This window comes from Mustela lutreola, chromosome 11 (genome assembly GCF_030435805.1).
Source record: "Mustela lutreola isolate mMusLut2 chromosome 11, mMusLut2.pri, whole genome shotgun sequence".
Lineage (NCBI taxonomy): Eukaryota > Metazoa > Chordata > Mammalia > Carnivora > Mustelidae > Mustela > Mustela lutreola.
In genome coordinates, this window is record NC_081300.1 from 93,262,555 (window position 1) to 93,287,489 (window position 24,935).

The 24,935-nt window shown below is 39.2% G+C and overlaps 1 protein-coding gene across 1 annotated transcript in view; it reads left to right on the plus strand.

Annotated features, from left to right (window-relative positions):
• Positions 1-24,935, plus strand: part of NAA25 (N-alpha-acetyltransferase 25, NatB auxiliary subunit) — an 80,426-nt gene that overhangs the window by 40,680 nt on the left and 14,811 nt on the right. Inside the window, exons 12-21 of the mRNA XM_059140231.1 lie at positions 5,761-5,968; positions 6,772-6,861; positions 12,295-12,475; positions 13,097-13,196; positions 17,690-17,841; positions 18,383-18,508; positions 21,711-21,954; positions 22,366-22,489; positions 23,351-23,416; positions 24,662-24,759. Coding sequence (XP_058996214.1) covers positions 5,761-5,968; positions 6,772-6,861; positions 12,295-12,475; positions 13,097-13,196; positions 17,690-17,841; positions 18,383-18,508; positions 21,711-21,954; positions 22,366-22,489; positions 23,351-23,416; positions 24,662-24,759 — 1,389 coding nt within the window. The remainder of the gene's footprint in view (positions 1-5,760; positions 5,969-6,771; positions 6,862-12,294; positions 12,476-13,096; positions 13,197-17,689; positions 17,842-18,382; positions 18,509-21,710; positions 21,955-22,365; positions 22,490-23,350; positions 23,417-24,661; positions 24,760-24,935) is intronic.

Consider the following 24,935-nt stretch of genomic DNA (forward strand, 5'->3'; position numbering starts at 1 on the left):
CGAGAGGGTTTCTCTAATATCTTCCATGCCTTTTTCGAGCCCGGCTAGAACCTTGAGAATTGTCATTCTGAACTCTAGATCTGACATATTACCGATGTCTGTATTGATTAGGTCCCTAGCCTTCGGTACTGCCTCTTGTTCTTTTTTTTGTGGTGAATTTTTACGTCTTGTCATTTTGTCCAGATAAGAGTAAATGAAGGGGCAAGTAAAATACTAAAAGGGTGGCAACAACCCCAGGAAAATATGCTTTAGCCAAATTAGAAGAGATCCAAAATCGTGAGTGGGGAGAAAGGGGATAAAAAGAGGTTCAAAAAGGAAGAAAGAAAAAAGAAAAAAAAAAAGAAAAGAAAAGAATTTTTTTAAAAAAAGAAAACACCTAAGAAAAATGTAAAAAAATATATATATATATTAGATAAACTAGTAAAAAATCGTTAAAAAAGAAAAAGGTAACAGTTTAAAAAAAAAAAAAATTTTACCCGAAGGCGAGAAAAAAAAAAAAAAATGAAAAAGAAAAAATTAAATTAACTGCAAGACTAAAAAAAATCACAGGAAAAAAGCCATGAGTTCCGTGCTTGGCTTTCTCCTCCTCTGGAATTCTGCTGCTCTCCTTGGTATTGAAACCGCACTCCTTGGTAGGTGAACTTGGTCTCGGCTGGATTTCTTGTTGATCTTCTGGGGGAGGGGCCTGTTGTAGTGATTCTCAAGTGTCTTTGCCCCAGGCGGAATTACACTGCCCTTACCCGGGGCCGGGGTGAGTAATCCGCTCGGGTTTGCTTTCAGGAGCTTTTGTTCCCTGAGCGCTTTCCGTAGAGTTCCAGAGGACGGGAATACAAATGGCGGCCTCCTGGTCTCCGGCCCGGAGGAGCCGAGAGCCCAGGGCCCCACTCCTCAGTGCGCCCTCAGAGAACAGCGCCCAGTTACTCCCGTCTGCCTGACCTCCGGCCGCGCTCCGAGCTCACCGAGCCTGGGACCGGTTCAAGGTAATACGGAGCTGCGAGCTTACTGTCGGCTCTGTCTCTGTAGCCGGCTTTCCCGTTCCAATACCCGCAAGCTCTGCGACACTCAGACACCCCCGATCCTTCTGTGACCCTGCGGGACCTGAGGCCACGCTGACCCCGCGTGGGCTTCGCCCCGGTTTAGCCTCTGGAGCGATGTCCCTCAGCGGAACAGACTTTTAAAAGTCCTGATTTTGTGCGCGGTTGCTCCGCCGCTTGCCGGGAGCCGGCCCCTCCCCCCGGGGTCTATCTTCCCGTCGCTTTGGATTCACTTCTCCGCCGATCCTACCTTTCAGAAAGTGGTTGTTTTTCTGTTTCCAGAATTGCTGTTCTTCTTCTCTTCGATCTGCCGATGGATTTTCAGGTGTTTGCAATCTTTAGATAAGCTATCTAGCTGATCTCCGGCTAGCTGAAGCAGTCTCAGCTTGCTACTTCTCCGCCATCTTGACTCCTCCCCCTGCTTGTTAGTATCTTAAATTACCATGGTGCACTTGTCAAAACAAGACACTGGTACACTATTATTAACTAACCCCTAGATTTTATTTAGATTTTCCCAGTTTTCCCATTACTGTCCTTTTTCTGTTCTGTAATCTAATCCAGTGTACCACATTGTAGTTAGTTGTCATATATTAGGAGTTTTTGCTGTAAATGAACCAATGTAAATTTCTTACATAATGAAATGGGGAAGCTTATCTTTAAACTCTTCATCCACAGCAACATGTACTGGGTCAGATTGCTCACCCGTTTCTGGGTACTTCATACCCTGTTCCACAGTATGAGTTTTTAGTGTTTAGTCCAGAGTGTCCCTGGTAATGGGCAGGTGGAGTACCAGTTGGAAGAACAGTGTATGTGGGGTAGGATAGAGTGCCATGTAAAGAAACAGTGGCATGTATAAAAGAAAGTCCATGATTTGATCAGTTTTACTCATAAATACCTCTGTAATTAGTGAAGGTTGCAGCAAAGCCTTCCTATCACAGGGTTGCCACCACCTATTATTCCAGAGTGCCTTCTGTCACCCCCATAGTGGAGGTTACTGGAGTATTTGTTTGGTGGTTTTATGTTCAGTCCACAAGGTTTGACGCTTGGCAGTTTTGAGGGTGACATATCTAGGGCAGATGGAGCAGTGCTTTCCCAAACTGGTAAGTAGCCAATGATCTCTCGATTGTGAAATGACTGTCACCATTCACTTTGGTTTAGTAAAACTATTCTTTTTTTAAACTTTTTTTTAATTTTTTAATTTTTTTTTAGGGGGAGCCAGCTTTTTTTTTTTTTTTTTTTAAGATTTTATTTATTTATTTGACAGAGATCACAAGTAGGCAGAGAGGCAGGCAGAGAGGGAGAGGAGGAAGCAGGCTCCCCGCTGAGCAGAGAGCCCTATGTGGGGCTCGATCCCAGGACCCTGAGATCATGACCTGAGCCGAAGGCAGCGGCCCAACCCACTGAGCCACCCAGGCGCCCCTAGTAAAACTATTCTTGGAGTACTGTGTTTACAGGGCTGAGGTCAAGCTTTAGAAGTTTCCAGATTAATTGTAGGATATCCAGAAAAGGAGTTCTGGGTTGTAGGAGGACTTGAAAGCATAGGAGAGAGAAATGGAAGTGAGGTTTGGTCTGGTGAGGACACAGTCCTTCCTTTCTCATAATTGAAAAGCTCCCGTACAAAAAGGGAATGAGAATTGGGGTCCGTAGGAAGTTGTTACAGGGAATTCAGAATTTGGCCAGTGGAAAAAAGGTCTTTCTAGTAGTTAGAGTCTCTAAAATACAATGTGTGAGTTTCATGTTAGTAGAGTGATTTAAGCAGAATCTAGAACTGTGTGGAAGAGATTTTTTCAGTTAGTATTTGTTGCAGATGTTATGTACTAAGTGCTAAGATTTGGAACAATTGATCATGTCTTCCGCTGCTTCCCATCTTAAAAGTTGCAGCATCAACTAATGAAGCTGCATTAAAGGGACATTTAATTGCCTTCAGCTGAGATTCATAAGGGTTTGCTAATGTATATCTAGTATAAGCTCTACTGTATTAGTATGTTTGAAACTCTTAGGTCATCTCATGTGACCTCCTGTAGTAAATAATCTATTGAGTTGAACCCTCTAGAAATGCTGGAATACTAGCAGTGATGGGTAGTCCTTGTTCTGTGAAACAAAGGATTTAAAGCTGTTGGAATGAGTTTTGTAGACCCACATAAATTTTCATTGGGGGAGTAATTTTGCTGCCACAACTTTTTAAATGTAGGATGACTTCAGTAGCTAAAAATTCTGCCTCTCAGCAGTGTGTTTGTCAGAGGATTGCAAACCATTTAAGTAAATTTCAAGCTGAGAGCTATAGTCCCAATCTTTTTAAACTGGGATGAGCCCCTACAGGTAGGCCACTGAATCCAATTATCCTGAAGTGGCTCATCCAGAGTGATGTTTTTATCTTTTGATTTCCTTTGCCCTGGGGTTTTAAGCTAAACAAATGATTACAGTTTTTAAAGAAGCTTTTTGCATAGCAGTAAAATGGTACAGACTAGAATAAAGAATGAATGCATTGTTTCATGACAAAACCTGTCTGGAAGATTCTTCAGCATTCCTTGAAGAAGGCATTAATGAGGGACGTCTGGGTGGCTCAGTTGGTTAAGCAGCTGCCTTCAGCTCAGGTCATGATCCCAGCGTCCTGGGATCGAGTCCCACATCAGGCTCCTTGCTCAGCAGGGAGCCTGCTTCTCCCTCTGCCTCTGCTTGCCATTCTGTCTGCCTGTGCTTTCTCTCTCCCCCCCTCTCTCTCTGATAAATAAATAAAATCTTAAAAAAAAAAAAGAAGGCATTAATGATAAGCATCACTAATATGTAGAGTAGCTTACAAGAATGGAACAGCTGGCAATAGAAGCTATATAGGCATTTAATCAAAAATATGAAGACCGGGGCTGCAGTCTCTTTGTTGAACATGATTATCTGATCATAATAATTAAAATTCATACATTTGGGGACGCCTGGGTGGCTCAGTTGGTTGGGCAGCTGCCTTCGGCTCAGGTCATGATCCCAGCATCCTGGGATCGAGTCCCACATCAGGCTCCTTGCTCAGCAGGGAGCCTGCTTCTCCCTCTGCCTCTGCCTGCCATTCTGTCTGCCTGTGCTTGCTCTCACCCCCTCTCTCTCTCTGATAAATAAATAAAATCTTTAAAAAAAAAAAATTCATACATTTGGAGACAACTTGAAGCAACATTGGTACAGATGCGAGACTGCATGAGTGGGGTTTTCTTTTTTAATTTTTATTTTTATGGAAAAACTTCATGGATAAAGTTGAAAAAGCCGAATGGTACTATCAGGCTTCTCTTGAAAGACAGTAGCAGCTCTTTGCCACCATCTCCCTGCTTCTGGCTCTCTATAGGCAGATCGCTTTCAGCTCCTACCTGTGTCTTCTGTGATTTACCTCAGTATTTCTAAATTACAGATTTGTATAACTTTATTTTTACAGTTACAGTCTTCCTTTGTTGGTGCCCTTCATGGAAGGATGATCATCTCATTTACATCCCACTTCTCTCCTTACATGCTCACCCCTCGATTTAGTTTAGTGTTTATTCAGAATTTATATCGTTACGAAATTTTATGTATTTTATGGAGATTTCTTACACAGCTTACTTTCTCAGAATTAATCTTTTTTTTTTTTTTTTTTGATTCACCCCAATCTGACAGAACCATGAAAGTATACAACTGTTCTTCAGTTAGTCTAAGACAGGAGGTGATGGTCTGTTTCATTCTACCGCAGACCTTTTCTATCCTCCCACCCCTTACCCCTCACCTCAGAAAATACTTTTTTTTAAAAGAAGGATTTTATGTATTTTTTAAAAAGATTTTATTTATTTATTTGGCAGATCACAAGTAGGCAGAGAGGCAGGCAGAGAGAGAAGAGGAAGCAGGCTCCCCGCTGAGCAGAGAGCCCGATGCGGGGCTCGATCCCAGGACCCTGAGACCATGACCTTAGCCGAGAGCAGAGGCTTTAACCCACTGAGCCACCCAGGCGCCCCTTATGTATTTATTTAAGAGAGAGAGCTGAGGGAAAGGGAGAAGCAGACACCCCACTGAGCAGGGAGTCTGACATGGGGCTTGAGATCCCAGGACCCTGGGATCATGACCTGACCCAAAGGCAAACGCTTAACCATTGAACCACTCAGGCTCTCCGAAAATCATTTTAATGCAAAGTGTTAGCATCAGGAGAAACTGGATGCGAAGGGTACCTGGGATCTCTCTGGATTATTTCTTAAATCATGCATGTGAATCTGTATCTGAAAATAAAACTTTAAAAAAAGCAACTTAAGGCCACTGACATGACATAACTATTCCTCTCAACATGTAATATTTTCTGTAAGAATTCACTTGTATTTCAGTTGTAGGTTCAGTTGTAGGTTCTATAAGAATTCACTTGTATTTCAGTTGTAATGTAGGTTTGTTTTTAATAATCTGCTCTTTTTATAGCTTTTCTAATCAAGCTTTTCATTGTCATATCATTATATTATGTTGTGTGGAATAATTTATGAAACATGTTCACAATTCTTTTAATCTGTCAATTGGTATAGTACCCGGTATTGAGAGATGACTTGTGGCCAGCAGTGAATGAGAATGCCATTTCTGTTGGCCTTTTATCAGCATTGTGTGCTGTTAGAAATTTTTTTGTTTTACTAATTTTGGTAGATAGAAAATGCCTTCTTCTAGATCACTTCAGCATTTGTTAATTACAGCCTGCCAAAGATGAGTTCTGTTTTGAGATTGGTGCTTTTTTTCTACATTGCAGTTTATTAATCAGTTACTTGGAGTTGTTCCTTTGTCCACACCAACCGAGGAGAAGCTGGCGCTGCCTGCGGACATCAGAGCTCTGCAGCAGCATCTGTGTGTTGTGCAGCTGACAAGGCTGCTCGGCTTGTACCACACTATGGATAAAAACCAGAAGCTGAGTGTGGTCAGAGAACTGATGCTAAGGTATCAGCACGGACTAGAATTTGGTGAGCATTCTTTCAAAATGTGTAGTAGTTGCCTGATTTGCTAAGTTTTAGTCTGTTGGTTTTTGTTTTTATCATTCAGAGCACCTTGTTTTAATGAGTATGGCAAGGAGCTTATTCTGTCAGATGGGAAGACTGTTCACATATAAAGCCTTTCTTAAGTTTGGAGTTTTGAATAATGATAGGTGTCCATATTCTTCTTCATTGAGCTAACTCTGTCCCACTGGGGCTCATATGAATTACATGGGGCTTATGATTAATTGTGACATTTTCTGCTTATAGGCCTTACTATTTTTAATATATAGACTGAAATTGAACAAAGTGAATGTCATAGATTATGAGATAAATGTTTAGTTCAGAAGTAGATGATCTTTTGCTAGATATATGTGATAAAGTATAAATTATGTGACCAGATGATGTCAGTGTTTCTCTAACTGTAATCTGAATCATTAGGTGAAGTAATGAGTGTACCATTACTTTAGTTGTACATGGCCCTTGGCTTCTGTTCTTCTCTTTACCTGAAACCTCCTTCCAAATCTTGCTGCTCTCCCTTTGGGGCCATTGCAGATAGCACCTTTGTTCTAGAACTCTTCCTTCTGCTCCAGCTGAGTGTGGCCTTACCTTCTTTTGAATCCTTTGATTCATGGCTTACCATTTTTCTTCTGGTATTTATACGCCTCTTATTACTTTCATTTCCTCTTTCTTATCTTCTCCCTCCTGTCACTTTCCTGCTTTAAAAAACTCCTTTGGGGGCAGTGATAGTTGAACAAATGTTAAAATACAAATATGGGATTTTTTCCCTACAGGGAAATCCTGTTTGAAAACCGAATTGCAGTTTTCAGACTATTACTGTCTCCTTGCTGTCCATGTGCTTATTGATATATGGAGAGAAACAGGTAAGGAAGAGTGATTTCAGTTTGACTTTATGCTTTGCTTTTATTGATTATAAATCCTGAGACTAATTATTATAATCCAAGAATTTGATTTATGCTTTTAGGTTTTTCCTCCTTGCCCTTCTCCAGGGTACTTCTAGAAGAGCCCATTGCCAGATAATCCCCCTCTCTGTAATCCAGATAATCTTAAATCAGTGCACATCTGTCCTGTTTTTATTTTTTTAATTTTATTAAAGTAGGGGCGCCTGGGTGGCTCAGTGGGTTAAGCCGCTGCCTTCGGCTCGGGTCATGATCTCAGGGTCCTGGGATCGAGTCCCGCATCGGGCTCTCTGCTCAGCAGGGAGCCTGCTTCCTCCTCTCTCTCTCTCTGCCTGCCTCTCTGCCTACTTGTAATCTCTGTCAAATAAATAAATAAATCTTTAAAAAAAAAAATTTTATTAAAGTATAGTTCATACACATTACATTAATTTCAAGTGTACAACATAGTGCTTCGGCAGTTCTGCACATCATGCCCTCCTCACCACAGATGTGGCCAGCATCTGTCGCCATGAACCACTGTTGCGGTGCCAGTGACTGTATTTCCTACGCTGTGCCTTTCATCCCTGTGACTTAACTCATTCCATGACTGGAAGCTTATACCTCCCACTCCTCTTTTTTCCCCACCCTCTGTCCCTCCTGACAACCATCAGTTCTTTATTTCTAGGTCTGTGTCTCCTTTTTTGTTTGTTTGTTCATTTTATTTCTTAGATTACACATATAAGTGAAATCCTATGGTATTCATTTTTCTCTGTCTAGGTTATTTCACTAGCATAATACCCACTGGGTCCATCCTTTTTGCAAATGGCAAAATGTTCTTTTTTATGGCTGAATAACATTCATGTGTGTATGTGTGAGCGTATGTGTGTACACACCACATCTTCTTTATCCATTCGTCTATCGATGGACACTTGGTTTGCTTCCGTATCCTGGCTATTGTAAATAATGCTGCCTATGCATATCTTTTTTGGGTTAGTATTTTCATTTTCTTTTGGTAAATACCCAGTAGTGGAATTACTGAATCATACGATATTTCTGGTTTTAATTTTTTTTGAGGAACCTCCATACTGTTTTCCACAATGGCTGCACCAATTTACATTCCCACCAGCAGTGCATGAGGGATCCTTTCTTTCCACATCCTTGTCAACACATGATATTTCTTGTTTTCTGTTACGTTTTTAAACATTTCTGAAAAGTGAATAATGACTGAACTACCTATTACAAAGTTGCCACAGTTAAAATAAGAGAAACTGATTCAGAGAGAGATGTATAGGTCCATGAAATGGAATAGCCCTTTTTATTCACTTAAAAAAGTGTTTAGGAGAATGTACTCTTTTGGGAATGTAATTCTAATTAACCTGTTCAGGATAGAAATACAATATATGCTGAAGGACGCATCATATATCCTTGAGCAAGAAAAGGATGATTCAGCAAATGATACTGAGATTTCCTTTAGGTCTCACTCCTGACATTTTCTTTTACTAGCAGTTTTTTGGGAAAAAAAATTTAGGGTACTTCATATTATTCACGAGAATAAATTGCACAAGAAACAAAGGGCTGGGGAGACAGTACTGTGGGTGGTGGGCACAAGCCCTGCCCTCGAGGGTCTTTTCATGAGCATTTGATTTTCATACCGTCACCCTCGGGCTGAAAACCCTTCAGAGATGCCCTGTTTTCCTGAGGGTAAAGGTCAGCCTCTTTAGGATAGTTAACAGTGCTCTGTATAACCTAGCCTCTGCTTATATCTCTAAATTCTTAGGTACTTACAGCCTCAATCTGCTGGGTTTTTTGCTAGTATTAGTGAACGTCATGTGCCTCTTTGAAATAACTTCCTTCCTTCCTTCATCTAACTTTTACCTCTGATGAGCCTGTCTTGATTTCACACTCCCCCCCCACCCACTAAAGAGTTTATGCCCCTTCTGAACTTTTATAGGATTTTGTATGTATCCCTGTGCAAGTACTTGTTATACTGTATTGTACCAGAGATGGGGCTGAAATCCTTATCAGAGTCTTTGTCATCTGAGCCCCAGAATTGTGAGTTTGCATAGAGCTGTAAAACATCCATGAATGAACTGACCCCTTAGTAATTTGATCCCTACTCAGATACCCTTCCCCACTTCTTCTAGCATCCATTCTTGCTCATAAGTGACTATATGACTTTGCTAATCCCTTGGGTTTTTTTTAGCAACATGCCCAGTGTAGCAATAGCCGCTAACATTTGTTGACCAGCAGGCCCTTGAAAGTGCTTTATATGAATTAGGTAATTTAAACCTCATAATATAGTTAAGGTTGGTGCAGTTTTATAGATGAAGGAAAGACAGGGCAGAGAAAGAAGTTAAGCAAATTTTCCATAATCATACAGTACAGTACAGATACATTGAAAAATTGCCAATATTATAAAGATGCAGGGTTTCTTGCAGTCAGTGAAAGTGAGGTAGCAGTGCTCTAATTAGAGGCATAGTCATTGTCCAGAGTGGATCTGACAGATAAAAAAATCTGTAGAAATTCGGTATGAATGTTGGAAGACTGATTTGAATGTGAAAGATTAAGAAGAGCACTTTTAAAATTTCTTTTAAGATTTTACTTATTTATTTGACAGAGAGAGACACAGGTTGAGAGGGAGCACAAGCAGGGGGAGTGGGAGAGGGCGAAGCAGGCTTCCCGCTGAGCAGGGAACCTGATGTGGGGCTGGATCCCAGGACCCAGGGATCATGACCTGAGCTGAAGAAGGCAGACATGTAACGATTGAGCCATCCAGGTGCCCCTAAGAAGAGCACTTTAAGAAGTTGATGATGCTCTCAGATATTTTGCCAAAAGGCATTTGTTTATGATTCTGCAAAAGTAAAATGGGAAGTTAAAAATATCTTTTTTCCCCTCCAGTTTTATTGAAGAAATGTGATTGATATATTACGTTGTATTAGCTTAAAATTGTATAGCTTAAGATGTATAACATAATGATTTGATATATGTATATCATGAAATGATATGTATATCATGAAATGATTACCACCATAAGTTTAGTTAACATCTGTCACCCCATAGTTAGATTTTTTTTCTTGTGATTAGAAATATTAAGATCTACTCTCCTAGCAGCTTTTGAGTATACAGAACAGTATATTAACTGTAGTCCATACTGTACATTAATATATCTCTAGAATTTACATCATTTTGTTATATTACAACATTCAGTTAGAAAAATTTTTCCCCAAAAGCCTAATGCTCTTTTCTTTTTTTGCTTGATGCTCTTTTGATTTGGTGAAGAATTTGCATAGAGTTGTAGTTACAGCCTACATTTTGCAAAATAAAATAATAAATATCCTTGTAATGGTTTAATAGTTGAGAAAAAGTATAAATTATACTTGTTTTAATGTTTATTTTGAAATTTTGTTTCCATTTTAAGATTTTTTTTCAATACTAGTTATCTTTGAGTAACTAGGATTTTTTTCTTTTTTAGGATTTTTGTTTATTTGAGAGGGAGAGCATGAGCTGAAGGAGAAGCATACTCCCCTCAGAGCAGGGAGCCTGACACAGGGCTAGATCCCAGGACCCTGAGATCATGACCCAAGCCAAAGGCAGACCCTTAACTGACTGAACCACCCAGGCACCCCATTCTTTTCTTTTCTAAGATTTATTTATTTACTTTAGAGAGAGAGTGAGGGAGAGCAAGTGTGCACACCAGTTGGGGGAGGGGCAGAGGGAGGGAATACTCAAGGCAACTCTTGCTGAGCATAGAACCTGCCGGGGGCTCGCTCAATCCCAGCACCCAAGCTGAAGCCAGGAGTTGGTCGCCTAACTGACTGAGCCACCCAAGCACTGAGTAACTAGGACTTCTTAGAATTATTTATTCCCTTTAATTGTACAGCTCTTTACTCACCTCTGAGCCCCTTGAGACCAGGAACCACCTGTGACCTTTATCCTCCGGTCCTATATCTAGTGTTGCTCCAGAGTTTTAAGTTAATAAGTGTTGAATTCAATAAAATTACAATTGGGAAGACTAGGTAGCAACGTGGAAAAACACTTCAAATAGCAGAACACAAAATTAGATGATGTCGTGACTGCTACTGTGTAAAAGTAATTCTGATTCAAAGGCAATACATTAAAGTCATAATGGTAGTTTGCATAGATTATAGGTATGCATAGTTTGGGTAGGATTATGGATATTTATCTAAAACCCCAATTTTTTTTTTTTTTTTTAAAGATTTTATTTATTTATTTGACAGAGAGAGAAATCACAAGTAGGTGGAGAGTCAGGCAGAGAGAGAGAGAGAAGCAGGCTCCCGCTGAGCAAAGAGCCCGATGCGGGGCTCGATCCCAGGACACTGAGATCATGACCTGAGCCGAAGGCAGCGGCTTAATCCACTGAGCCACCCAGGCGCCCCTAAAACCCCAATTTTTGATTATATCGCATTTCTTGTAGAAAAAAACCCGCAGCATATAATTTGAAAAGCTCAAGGCATGGAGCTTTATTTTAAGTGTTTTAAGTTTTAGTTTAAGTTTTCTCTGACCATAAAAATAACTAATAAGTGTTAGGAAAGAGTTTATTTTAATCTTACTTAAGCTGGAAAGCTTCCAAAACACATTCTAAAAGCTGGCGTATTTCCTTCTCTTTTTTTCTGTGCATGTCTTATAGACTAAAGATCACTTTTTCATAGTAATTTGAATTCTGTGTGTTTTACTGAACTGTTAGTGTATAAGTATTTTCCCTCATTACTAAAAACTCATTAATACCAAATGGCTGCATAATGTGGGCCTTATTATAATTTTCTTAATCATTCCCTCATTATTAGTACAATGAGTATTTTTGTATATAAATCTTTATCTCCATTTCATATTATTTCCTTAGGTTCATGAAAGAGAAGTTACTTAATCTTTAAGACTATTGATGTATGTAACCTTTTGTATTTTGGTAGGCCAAAAATAAGTTTGTTTTATTAATTTATTAGTGAACAGCTTTTTTCAAATATTATTTGACATCTGAATAGTAGAGTTACATATGGAAGAAAAATGTTGCCTAGAGAGAATATCTTCCTGGGGTCTGGTAAAGAAAATCCTGTATTGGGAAGGTTGGTGGACTCAAATTCTCCTTCAAGGTCTGTCTCTTCAGAATCTAGGATTCTCAGAGATTCTGTAACTTCCTTCCTAAATCTCACAACTTAAAGTTTGCATCACTTTTGCAGATGCATCTTTAAGAACTGAGGTAACTATTGAGAAACTGTCTATTCTGGGAAATTGCCTGTCTTGCTTACAGGTGTATATCTAAAATTTGTTCTTTGACACCTAAACTCATTCTTCAGATAGTTAAGGAAGGTGATAATACCAGTAAGTTTTTGGTTTTTGTTTATGAGGAATCTCCATCTGCTGCTAAGTACTGTGGATAATACTGTTACGTTTTGGTTCTAGGTGACGAGACTGCTGTGTGGCAGGCCCTGACTTTGCTGGAAGAGGGATTAACCCACAGCCCTTCCAATGCTCAATTCAAATTGCTGCTTGTTCGAATCTACTGTGTGCTGGGGGCTTTTGAACCAGTGGTGGATCTGTACTCCAGCCTTGATGCTAAGCATATCCAGCATGACACCATTGGGTTGGTAGTATATACTCTGAATACTGAGCAGCCGGCTACATCAGGGTGGGGTCCTTACACATGGAGCTCAAGCTTTGCAGTTTCTGTTATTAAGCTTTTTAGATTAAGTAATCCCCCCCATGATTACCCATTGCAAAGCGGAAAGATTTTTATATCTTCCAGCATTTAATGGTAATTTTTAAATTTGCACAGTTTTGAAAAGGTAAGAGTTTTCCCCAGAGGTAGCAAATGGCTGTATACTTAGAACATACTTTCGTGAAGTCTTTATTTCTGCTTTGCAGTTGAGATTAATACATGTTCTTTATTTGTTGACCTTAGAGATCCTTTGAATTTGTGTTTTGACTGTTCTTTATGATGAATCAAGGGTATTTTCTTTATCCCCTTCTGGTCCATTAATCATACGAGCGTAAGAAAGCATGGCATAAAACTTTAGTCTCCCACAAAACTGAATTAACTTTGCTCTTTAAAAAGAAATTAATTCTGTAAATGGGATGATTTCTGTGGCAGGCTGTTTTAACTTCCCTGTGTGCCTATTTATCTGCTATAATAATTTGAAGTGTAGTTGGTACTGGAGGTGGTAAGTATAACGTATTTTTTTTTCTTTCTTTCCTTCTGACCTAGCTATCTTTTGACCCGATATGCCGAATCCCTAGGTCAGTATGCTGCTGCATCCCAATCCTGTAACTTCGCACTCAGGTTTTTCCACTCCAACCAGAAAGATGTAAGTGAAAAATGCTTTTAAAAAATATGTTCTTGCCTGCTGAATGCACGCGAGTCAGAGAACACCTTCCCTCATGTGGCACGCGTGCACGTTGAATGCACCATACGTACTTGCAAGTGCCTTAGGCCATAGCTTACTGGCCACGTCTGTTAGGTGGAGGTTAAGCGTTTTTATGGTTGCTAGAGTGGGTGTGTTTAATAGAATCCGTGCAGAGGTATAGTTAAAACACTATTAGAGTAGTAAGTGGTATTCCTCTTAGTTCTAAGGGACTTTTTCTAAGGGTATAAGAGGTAACCCATATGTGTTTAGAGCCTGGGATGTCGTAGAAGATTCTGTAACAGCAGTTGCTCTGTGTTACCTTTTATTTCCGAAGTTTATACTACCATGCTCTTTGCCAATAGCCAGTGCACTCGTATTTTCTTAGAGTTACAAAATTGTCCAGTTGAAGGACATTTCAAGAAACTTGTGTCAATAGTGTGTTTTTTAAAGTAGCAGTAAATAAGGTAGAGCTATGTGCCATAATGAAAGGATGGGATTTGCACCATATTTTTCACTGCAAGCAGACTTGGTCTCTCCACTTGTCAGTTAAGCACAAGTTTTGTATAGTCTCTAGTCAGTCAACCAACTGTGTAAATCCACCTTGAACACAGTTGGTTGATTGACTAGAGGTGAACACAGGTGAAAAGAAGGCAAGTCTCTAGGATGGTCATTGCCTGCTTTGTTCTCATGTGCTTCTAAAACTCATTACTTGGAATTCGGCCATGCCAGATATCTGCCCATACTTTTCTCTTTTCATGGTCTAACAGCAACTAAGGAACTTGGCAACAGAGCTGGTTTTTGGGGTGGTTCTTTTGTAACTGTTAACAACTGTGGTTAATCTATCTTCCATCGAATTTTTTAGCCTTGTATTAAACAGAAGGCAGAGCAGAAGCATTTCTGAACAATGGAATACAGGCTTATTGTTGTCAGCTTGCAGTAATTCTGTCCTGGTAAGCCTTATGGCAAGGCCTAGAGGGCTGATGTAGCAAGGGATAGTAAGCTGTGCATCAGTTGGCTTTTAAGCCCTATTCCCCTTCCCGCATGGCACTTTCCCGTGTTTGGGATCTCTGTTCATACCTTATTTTGTGCCATAGTTCCTGATCAGGGAGAGAGGGAAGTAGGCATCAGTGTTTGAACATGCTGCCTGGAAGGTGCTGGCCTGGCTTAGAGATCTGAGGGCATCTCTAGGACCTTGGATTTCTAAAATATCTTAGCACAAGTAGGCAGTTGAGTTATGTCTGTGTGTTTGTACTGTGTTCAGGTATCTGTGCTTGCCCTTCTCTGTTCTTAAGAATTTTCACTAAGTCAAGGGAAAAAATCAAAAGTGTTTCTCAAATCTCATTATTTTGGCTGTCACTTCTGTATTTCTAAGAAAGAGGTTAAAGAAATATTTACCGATAACTCCTTTTCAAAGTTTTGTTTCTCTGATAGCTCTGAGGCAGAAGTTGGGGTAAATAGTGGATTAATCCATGCCTGGTGGCTGGTTTTATTCCAGTTTTTAATCACCCAGCATTCTAGAAGCACCACATTGTTCCCGATTTGGTCAATAAGGCACATTTCATATGCTATTGAAAATTTAAGCTTTGCTTTCCCCCTTCCCCCCACCAATTACTGTGTCTAAAGAGTTGTTTTGAAAACAAAACACACCTACCCCAAAACAACTCCAGTTACTGTTATAGAGAAAGGAGATCTTCAGGAATGATTTGAGAGGGTATGTTGTTCTCAGTGCCTTTTTTTGTCTCTGAAGTTTTGCTGATGGTTATGTGGGGCAGAAGTGACTAATTGATCTGAGTGTATGTGATGCTGGACCTGATCATTTTATTGATCTGGGAATAGGACTCTCTGCTTGAAATTTATTTTTATTACTACAAGAGAGAGCTTATTTGATCTTACTAAAGTAGATAATCTTTGGGGGTCCTAGAGGCAAAAGCAAAAACCAGTACAGCAAGGAAAATGCACCTTAAACCTTCATGCCTAGCTTGAGTCCGAAAATAGGGAACTGGGCACTGTGGCATTGACTGTTTCCTATAGGAATTTGAGGATAAGAAAGAGCACAAGTTTAGTGTTGTCTTGTATGTGTTAACCCTTCTGATAGTATTAGATCTTTGGAAGGCTAAAGCCCTGTGTTCTACATCTTTTATTCTTGGTAGTTTTTGAGCTCCCCAGATGGTTCTTTCTTGATTGACTGATGTATTTCAATTCCCAACTTGATCTTTGAAAGAACACTTTTGCTCCTTAACTGGAAAATCCAGTGTTCTGCTTTGTAAGGCTTCGTGCTATGGGATTGAAATTTATATTTGGAAGGTCTACACGGGGATTTTCTTTTTGGAAATGTCATCATTGTCATCTTACTTTGGAATAGATTTTTACAATGTGAGACTTAGAGACAGATTTTCTTATCTCTCAAAGTTACTTCTGTGTTTGTACTTCAAAAATAATTTCCTGTTAAAAGTCTGTTTTAGGTATTCATGAAGATGATCATTCAGGGTTGATGTCCATCTATTTTGTTAATTCTTACAGTGACCAGGGTTCATTTCAGGAATCCATATGGGATATAACTAGCCTCATGGTGCATAAATGAGTAGAAATAGGTACGGACAACATTCTCTGATTTTCAGAAGTTTTAAAGTGCCTGTGGCTTCCAGTTTTGCCTGCAGTTTCAGTAGGGGTTGTCTCTTCAAATTGTGGATGCACAGGCCCTTTTCTAGCTCTGCGGTGATGCTTTGCTGCAGCATTAAAGGAGGACGATCTTAAAAACAGAAGCCAGAGAGCTGCAGTTACCTTCTCAGTTTGTTAAAGGACTGCATTCCCTGTCTGTTGCCCCTTATTTTTCTTTTTTAAAAGCCATTGCCTCTTTTTCAAAAGTGATATTCCATGGACCACTCAGAAATTAAGACTGCCTGTCTACTTGGTAAAGCTGGGTTCTTTTCTTTAATCAGCGTATTTTGGAGCTGTAATTGGTAAATTTGATTGAAATCCCCAGAAGTCCTGTTTTCATCCTGATTAATTGCTGCATCATTATGTTCGTAAGCAGCTGGTTTTTTCAAGCTGTAAGTTCCTGCCGCAAGGACTGATAGTAAACCTTGCTTTTTCCAAGCCAAGAGGCCATCGGATAGGCCTGTGTGTTTAGAGTATCCTGGCCTCTTCTTGATGGGGCGTATCACTGTCCTTTAATCAGGCTAGAAGGTACACTTGAGCTTTTTCGGATAGTCCTTCTTTAAACCTGCAGGATCACAAGTAATCTTTTTAATTTTCTTGTGTCCGTCCGTCTTTAATTTCTCCAGATACTGCAGGCAAACAGCTCGCCGAGGTGTCCCATGGGGTTTAAAAGCCGCATCGAATGCAGTTGAATTAGCGCCCGTGGCGCAATCCCGCGGCCTGAAATGAACCCTGCGAGGCTGTGTATCAGAGGGTATGTTGTTGACTATCGGCATATTTTCCTACTGGGCAAATTATTTAGTCATAATGGAGATGGGGGCAGAGCTGACTAAGGTGTAAAAAGACTGGCTTTTCTGGAAAGGATCTTTGGGGCAAACATCTGCTTTCAGCTTAACGTTCCTTGGCCCAAAAGGGTACCCTTCTGACTTCTGATCCTGATGGTATAGGCCCACACCCCTGAAATGTTCTTCCCTGAGATTTTCTTCTATTGTGCCAGAATTTCTGTTGAGAATTCTTTCTCTTGTCTCTGTTCACAACATTACATCTGTACATATGTATTACTCTAAATTAAAGTGCATATGGTGAGTGTTTCCTTCACTTACTTGTTCATGGAATTTTCCAGCATAGGTCTTACGTAGTTTGGATGGACAAGAAACTTGGTTCTTGTAGTCTTTCTGTCCTCAGAGTGGATTCTGATGAATTCTTATGGGTCTTTTGTTTGTTGTCTTCTGTCTTGATACAATGCACATATGCTCTATGTTTGTGATACATAGTACTCAGAAATAAACAAAACCAAGGAGCAGCCTGTCTTTTTTCTGGAAGAGGGTGATTTTTTATTTGGGTTGGTAGTGGGGTGGTTATATTATTCTGGTGTCTTTGGAACCTTTGTATAGAATGCAATTTATCTTAGATGCAGAAAAACATGGAGTAACATCCCTTCCATAATGGCACTAAACGAAATTTTTGACTGACATGGTATCACAAAACCTCCAGTCCTACCAAATTAAAAGACATAACTGCTAAGAGAAAGTCTCTGTGGGTAGCAGCAGCTGGGTGGTGTGGGTGGTAGTAGTGGTAGTAGTGGTAGTAGTAGTAGTGAAGAACACATATGACTGGTATAGGAAAAAAGAAAAATAATGTTTTATAAAACATATTCTACTTGTGACCTTTAAAGATTAGAGTTCACATCTTAATTTTAGTTTGAGTGTAGTTTGGTTTGGTTTTGCCTGGAAAGTTTTGTCTTCTTTGCCTAATCTGTGAAATATTTATACGGAGGTGATGTCTTTCCTTCCCAGACCTCAGAATATATTATTCAAGCTTACAAATATGGTGCATTTGAGAAGATCCCAGAGTTTATCGCTTTTAGGAACAGGCTGAATAATTCTCTTCATTTTGCACAAGTCCGTACTGAACGGATGTTGTTAGACCTTCTACTTGAAGCAAATATGTAAGTATTGCACAAGAGCTAAAAAGAAACTCAGGGATTAGATCAGATCCTGCGAGCCGTTTATGGGCTTCTGGGTAATAATAGCAGGCCTAGGATAAGGACAGATGGGGAAAAAGAGAGAGAGAGAGAGGAAGTTGGTGGGAGCAGAGAAGCAAGGGGAAATGACCCCGTGCACGTCATGGAGAATGATCGCATAGCCAGCCCCATTATGTGGCTTGTGCACAAACCAGACAGGCTGTGGTCATCACCCCAGTCCATGTGTTATTTAAAGGCTTTCCCTTCCCCACTTAAACATGGGGTTTCGGGAATTAATGTTGACCCACTTTATTTTAGTTGAGCTTCCAGATGCTTTCTCTTGCTGTGTAGCAGGCCAGCGTGATATGGGCTTGGTTCTGTGTCATCTTCTGTGAACCTTTACTTCTTAATAATAAATCTTTCTTCTTCTTTATTTTCCTTTATTTCTAGTAAGACAAAGTTGTGGCTAATATGTTTTCATGGCTGTTTTACTGTTGAAATAATACATAAATTTTCTGTATCACAGATCAACCAGTTTAGCAGAAAGTATAAAATCAATGAATCTTCAGCCGGAAGAAGATGACATTCCATGGGAAGCCTTGAGAGACAACAGAGACTTAAATGTTTTTTTCAGCTGGGATCCAAAAGACAGGTAACTGGAATTAAACCTCAAGTATTTATTTTTGAAGAATTGGGATGAATCTAAGAGTTACAAAAAAAAAAAATCTCTTTCTTATACAAATAAAATAACATAGTTGTTGTAGGAATAGAAGGCATAGGTAAGCCAAATGAAGAAAATGAATCTTACTCCTAGGTTGGATTGCTGGCTAATCTAAAAATTAGGTTTTCCTTCATAGTGTACATGAAAAGAGAATCCAGATGGATTAAAGAACTCCTTAGGAGTTCTACAAGAAAATTAAAAAAAACACACACACTTTTTTTTTTTTGTTTTGTTTGAGAGAATGAGGGGGATTGGGAGCAGAGGGAGAGGAAGGGAGTGAATCCTGAGCAGGCTTCACACCCAGTGCAGAGCCTGACGTAGGGCTCAATTTCAAGATCAGGACCTGAGCTGAAATCAAGAGTCAGACATTTAATTGACCATGTCATCCAGGCACCCCTAGAAAATATTTTTTAATGGTTAGGGAAAGCCTTTCTTAGCATTACATCAAACCTGGAAATACAAAGGATTTGGTCTCTGTAAATATTAGCCTTCTATATAGAAGTAAATTTGTTAAGTTCTAAAGGTATGTGGTAGATTGGTAATTTTCTTCGTATATATTAATACCTTTCACATAAAGGAAGAACTTTTTTTTTAAGATTTTTATTTATTTGACAGAAATCACAAGTAGGCAGAGAAGCAGGCAGAGAGAGGGGGGGAAGCAGGCTCCCTGCCGAGCAGAGAGCCCAATGCGGGGCTTGATCTCAGGACCCTGAGATCATGACCTGAGGCGAAGGCAGAGGCTTGAACCCACTGAGCCCTCCAGGTGCCCCAAAGGGAGAACTTTTAACAAACCAGTAAGAAGAAGATAACTAAAAACAAATTGGACTTAAGCAATTCAAAGAGATGCACCTTATAGTGATAAAGATTTTTTTTAAACTGTTGGACAAAGATAAAAAAGATTAATACTTGGGGTCAGCAAGGTTGTGGGGGGAAAGGTGGTTGTGCATTGACATGAAGATGTAACTTTATATAATCTTCCTATAGAGAATTTTGGTAATCTGTATTAGGATTGAAAATTCCAGGGGTGCCTGGCTGGTTTAGTGTGTTTAGCCTCTGCTTTCAGCTCAGGTCATGATCTCAGGGTCCTGGGATCGAGTGCTGCATCAGGCTCTCTGCTCAGTGGGGAGCCTGCTTACCCCCTCTCTCAACCTGCCTCTCTGCCTACTTGTGATCTCTCTCTCTCAAATAAATAAAATCTTTAGGAAAAAAAGATTGAAAATTCCATATCCCACTTAATTTAGCAGATCACTTTCAGGAAAGTACAACCAAAGGCAGTACGAGCACAAACGTGCAGAGATAAGTATATGAGGTAGTTCTGAATATACGTTTGATCCTTGAACAGTGTGCTGTTGGGGTGCTGACCCCTTTGTACAATCAGAAATCCAGGTGTAACTTTTAACTCCCCAGAAACTTAACTGCTAATAGTGTATTATTGACTGGAAGCCTTGCTATGACATGAACAGTTGACCAGCACATATTTTGTAAGTCATGTATATTATATCCTTTATTCTTATAATAAAAGTAAGTTAGAGGAAGAAAATGTTATTAAGAAAATTATAAGGGGGGGGCGCCTGGGTGGCTTAGTGAGTTAAAGCCTCTGCCTTCAGCTCAAGTCATGATCCCAGAGTCCTGGGATTGAGCCCCACATCAGGCTTTCTGCTCCGCAGGGAGCCTGCTTCCTCCTCTCTCTCTCTGCCTGCCTCTCTGCCTACTTGTGATCTCTGTCTGATAAATAAATAAAATCTAAAAAAAAAAAAATTATAAGGAAGAAAAAATACATTTACAATACTGTACTGCATTTACCAAAAAAAAAAATTTTTTGTAAGTGGACCCATGCAGTTCAAATCAATGTTGTTCAGATGTCAAGTGCACTGTGATTTGGGGATTGCCAAGACTGCATTCAGTGGTTTGCTAGGACTCATAAGATTTAACCTGTAGTTGTCTTCACAGCTGAGGTCTATTATAACAGAAGGAGAAATAACAGGATCAGCAAGGGAAAAAGACACAGAATCTGGACAACTCCATGCACAGACTTCCAGTGCTCTCTCCCTTCTGCATTTCTTAGCAGCAAAAAATGCAGTGATGTGTGTGCAGCATTTCTGCCCAGGGAAGCCCATTTGAGATTTGGTGCCCCAGGTTTTTTTTGTTTTTGTTTTTGTTTTTTTTAAAGATTTTTATTTATTAATTTAGCAGACAGATACCACAAGTAGGCAGAGAGGCAGGCCGGTGGGGGGGTGGGGTGGGAAGCAGGCTCCCTGCTCAGCAGAGAGTCTGATGCGGGGCTCCATCCCAGGACCCTGAGAACATGACCTGAGCTAAAGGCAGAGGCTTAACTCAACTGAGTCGCCGAGGTGCCCCTAGTGCCCCAGGTTTTTACCAGCTGGTTATGTAGGTACCCTCTGTCTATCATGTGTCAACATTCCAGACTCCCAGAAGGAAAGCAGGTGTTCACAATAGACCATATGGTTTGTACAAATAGCCTAGGTGTAGTGAGCCACTCTTATCATTTAGGGAATGGTTGGAGTGCCAAGTTCCTAGACATTAGCTAATGGTCAGCCTTGCAAGCTGGCCCTTCTAAAGATCATAGCCTCAGGCTTGCTATGGTAACTCTTTTCTATAGACTGTCCAGAAAGTATAAATATCATGAACCCATTTTATTTGTTTAAAATATGTCAAATTATATAAATATCTTTAGTTGTAGTTTTGTTCATCTGTATTGTAAGAGTGAAAGAATTGATACCAAGCTTGTTAATATTGCAGGTGTTTGGTTATTAGGGTACATTTTTCTATTTTTCAGTTTTCTGTCATTTGAAATTTTTATATTGTGTATTTTGTTGAAAATGCATGATATAAAAATTTTTAGCAACATTTTCAGCAAAATACATAATATGTATTTTGTTGTTATCAGAAATCTCACTGAAGTGGCAAATTGACTTGTTAGGTAGGTTATCATTCCCCATTTTATTAATCCTGAATTGGGGACTTGGGAGATTGGGTTTATGTGAGATCATTCAGCTAGGAAGACAAGTGCTGGGATCATTCCGTGGCATCTTCACTGATCGAAGTAAAGCTTGAAAGATGTAAAGGCAACACATTGAATAAAATGGATCGTTTGGGGATATTTCTTTTTAAGGGATGTTTCTGAAGAACATAAGAAACTTTCCTTGGAGGAAGAGACCATGTGGTTAAGAATCCGTTCCTTAACATTGAGGCTTATTAGTGGACTTCCAAGTCTGAACCACCCCATGGAGCCAAGGAACTCAGAAAAGACCACTGAGAATGGCGTGTCCTCCCGGATTGATATTCTTCGTTTACTCCTTCAACAGCTGGAGGTGGCCCTGGAGACGGGAAAGCGATTCATTGAGAAGGAAGTTCAGGTATCATCAATATGTGTTCACCATCAAAGCTGCAGTAACCTATGACTGCCTTTAAAAATAGGAATTTGGGGTGGGTGAATAGTAAAAAACAATATTTTGTCCTAGTTTATGGCACCTGTAGGAAAAAAAAACCTGACTTTATAGACTTGGGAATTACAGAGGCTCCCTCACTATTCAAATTGGAGAGTGAGGAAAAGCTTTATTTGTAGTGGTATATTTTTAATAGCCAACAAACTAATACAGGGTTTCTGTTTTCACCATAATGATTCAGTTGTTAGTTTAGTTAGATAGTGAATTGCAACTTAATTGCTGAAATAGACTTTTATCCAGTAGTTATAGTCTGCTGTTTTCTTGTTCTTTATAAGTTTAGATTGATTTAAAGGACATTACTTTCCCCCCTTTTTTTTCCAGTATCCTTTCCTTGGTCCTGTACCTACCAGAATGGCTGGATTCTTTAGTTCTGGCTGTTCTCAGTGTCAGACCAGTTCTTTTTATCTTGTTAGTGATATTTATGAGCTGGACACCAGTGGTTTAGGTAAGTGTACATTTGCATGAGTGTATTTACTGGGCCTTTGTCTTTGAAAACTTAGTAAATGTTAACAGTTCACATATTTGGACAGATTGGGAGGAGATGGAAGCTGTTCTGGAAGTGTCTAGTTTAATATCAAAGAAGGTACATTCATAGATTATGAAGTAATGTTTTAGAAATTTAAGTCTTCCCTATTTAAAATCACTTGTTATGTCCAAAAGTTGAAAAAAATCCTTAATTTGTTGAAGTATTATTGGATTTCAGATTGAATTCTTTTTTTTTTTTTTTTTTTTTTTTAAAGATTTTATTTACTCATTTGACAGAGATCACCAGTAGGCAGAGAGGCAGGCAAAGAGAGAGAGGAAGGGAAGCAGGCTCCCTGCTGAGCAGAGGGCCCGATGTGGGGCTCCATCCCAGGACCCTGTGACTATGACCTGAGCCATAGGCAGAGGCTTTAACCCACTGAGCCACCTAGGTGCCCCTCAGATTGAATTATTTACTAAACTTTGTGGAAATGAGTTTTTTCCTAACTCGGTGAGAATCACACATATTCCATTAATCCCCATCATCCCCCAATCATAAGGTTTGTGGATTCTGTCATTGAGAGTATTTGAAGCACATGGATTTTAAGTCTTCTTAGAGAATTTTAGGTATTACTTTTGAGAGAAAGGTAGTTAATGCCTCTCTTTTTCTTTTCCTTTCTTTTATCTTTTTCTTTGTCTCTCAGTAATGGAATTTGATGCCTTTGAGTCTTAAGAATAAAGAAAATGTCCTTGTCCGTGAGTTGCTTGCAGGTGTTGATCTTAATTCTTTTTCTCCCTAAAAAAATTGAGTGTTTTTGTTTTTGTGTTTGTTTTTCAATTTTAGAGGATACAGTGGAGATCCAGGAGAGAGTAGAAAATAGTCTTAAGTCTTTACTAGAACAATTAAAAGGTAAGCATTCTGACTGTGGAGTCCCATATTTTATTGTCTGACAGGATCTCATTTTTTAGCAGAAATTGCAAGAGTTGCAAACAACAACTTGAAAATAATAATGCATACTTTTGGTATTTTGGTATTTTGATTTTAACTTTAAAAAGTGTTGATTACAAAAGTAGTAGACAACCTACTGTAAAACAGTTAACAAGTAGGTGTGGTCTTTCTTTCATTCCCAGCCCTATTTCCCCAGAGGGAAATAAATACTTTTACTTACAAGGTAAGTAACACTTTGGGGTCTGTACTTTTAGATGCCCCCTAAACAGTCTTATATGTGTACATGGAAATACGTAGTAGTGATTTATTTTTTTAAACACATGAAAAGGTTATAATACATACTTTTTATTTTAACGTTTTGTTGTCTTGAACATTTACCATGTCAGTTACTAATAATCACAGTATTAGAGCAATGTACTGTTAATTTATATATGCCTCATGGAGTACATAATATGTTATGTACCTGAGTTATTTATGATTATTTATAATAATGCTGAAATGAACATTTTGGGACATAAGTGTTTGGGTACTCATTTGAGCATTTCCTTGGGATTAAATTCCTGGAAATGGAATTGTTTGGTATAAATGTACATAAATGCATTTCAAATCTATAAGGGTCTTTCTTTTTAAGAGCCTAAATGGTCTTTAATTTATTGCCCAACTGAAGAATGATAAGTAAAAGACAAAGATTGTGTGAATAAAACATGGTATTTATTATGAAGGTGAATTTCTATCATGCACCTTAGTCTTTTAGTCCATAATGGCCCACATTCTTTTAAATCATTCATTTGGAGTCTTAATTTTATTGTGGCAGTGGCCTATTTGTGGAAAGGCTAGCTGGTTTTTAAACTATAGAATATGTAATTTATAAGGTCACCTTTTAAATTTTGAAGTCAACAGAGCAATAGTTACATGGCTTTTTAAAGAGCTGAAAATAGGGGCTCATGGCTGGCTCAGTTGGTAGAGCCTGCAACTCTTTATCTTGGGGTCATAATTTTGAGCCCTACTTTAGGGATAGAAACTACTTAAAAATAAAATCCTTTTTTTAAAAAAAAGGTGAAAATAGATATCCTTTGTTGTTTGGTTCACTGTGGGGGGAGAAACTTTCTGGATTAATCTTTTTATATTTGCTTATTGCGCATCGTATTCCTAAAAATCATTGAAACAAAAGCTGAACGAAACAATAAAATACTTTCCTGTTTTCAGATGTCTTCAGTAGATGTAAAGGTGACCTCTTAGAAGTTAAAGATGGTAATTTGAAAACACGACCTGTTCTTTTAGAGAACTTAGTCTTCTTTGTTGAGGTATGTCTTTGTTCTCTTCCTGAGAAACTCGGTTTTCCTTTATTGAGTGAAGGATTAATTTTTAAAAAATGAACAGGTAATAGGCACCTTACACCTGTAATTTAATCCTCCACCCCCACCTTTTGTTAAGTGAAAAGCAATTTAAGTCATTTTTGAATGAGCTCCTTCCAGGCATA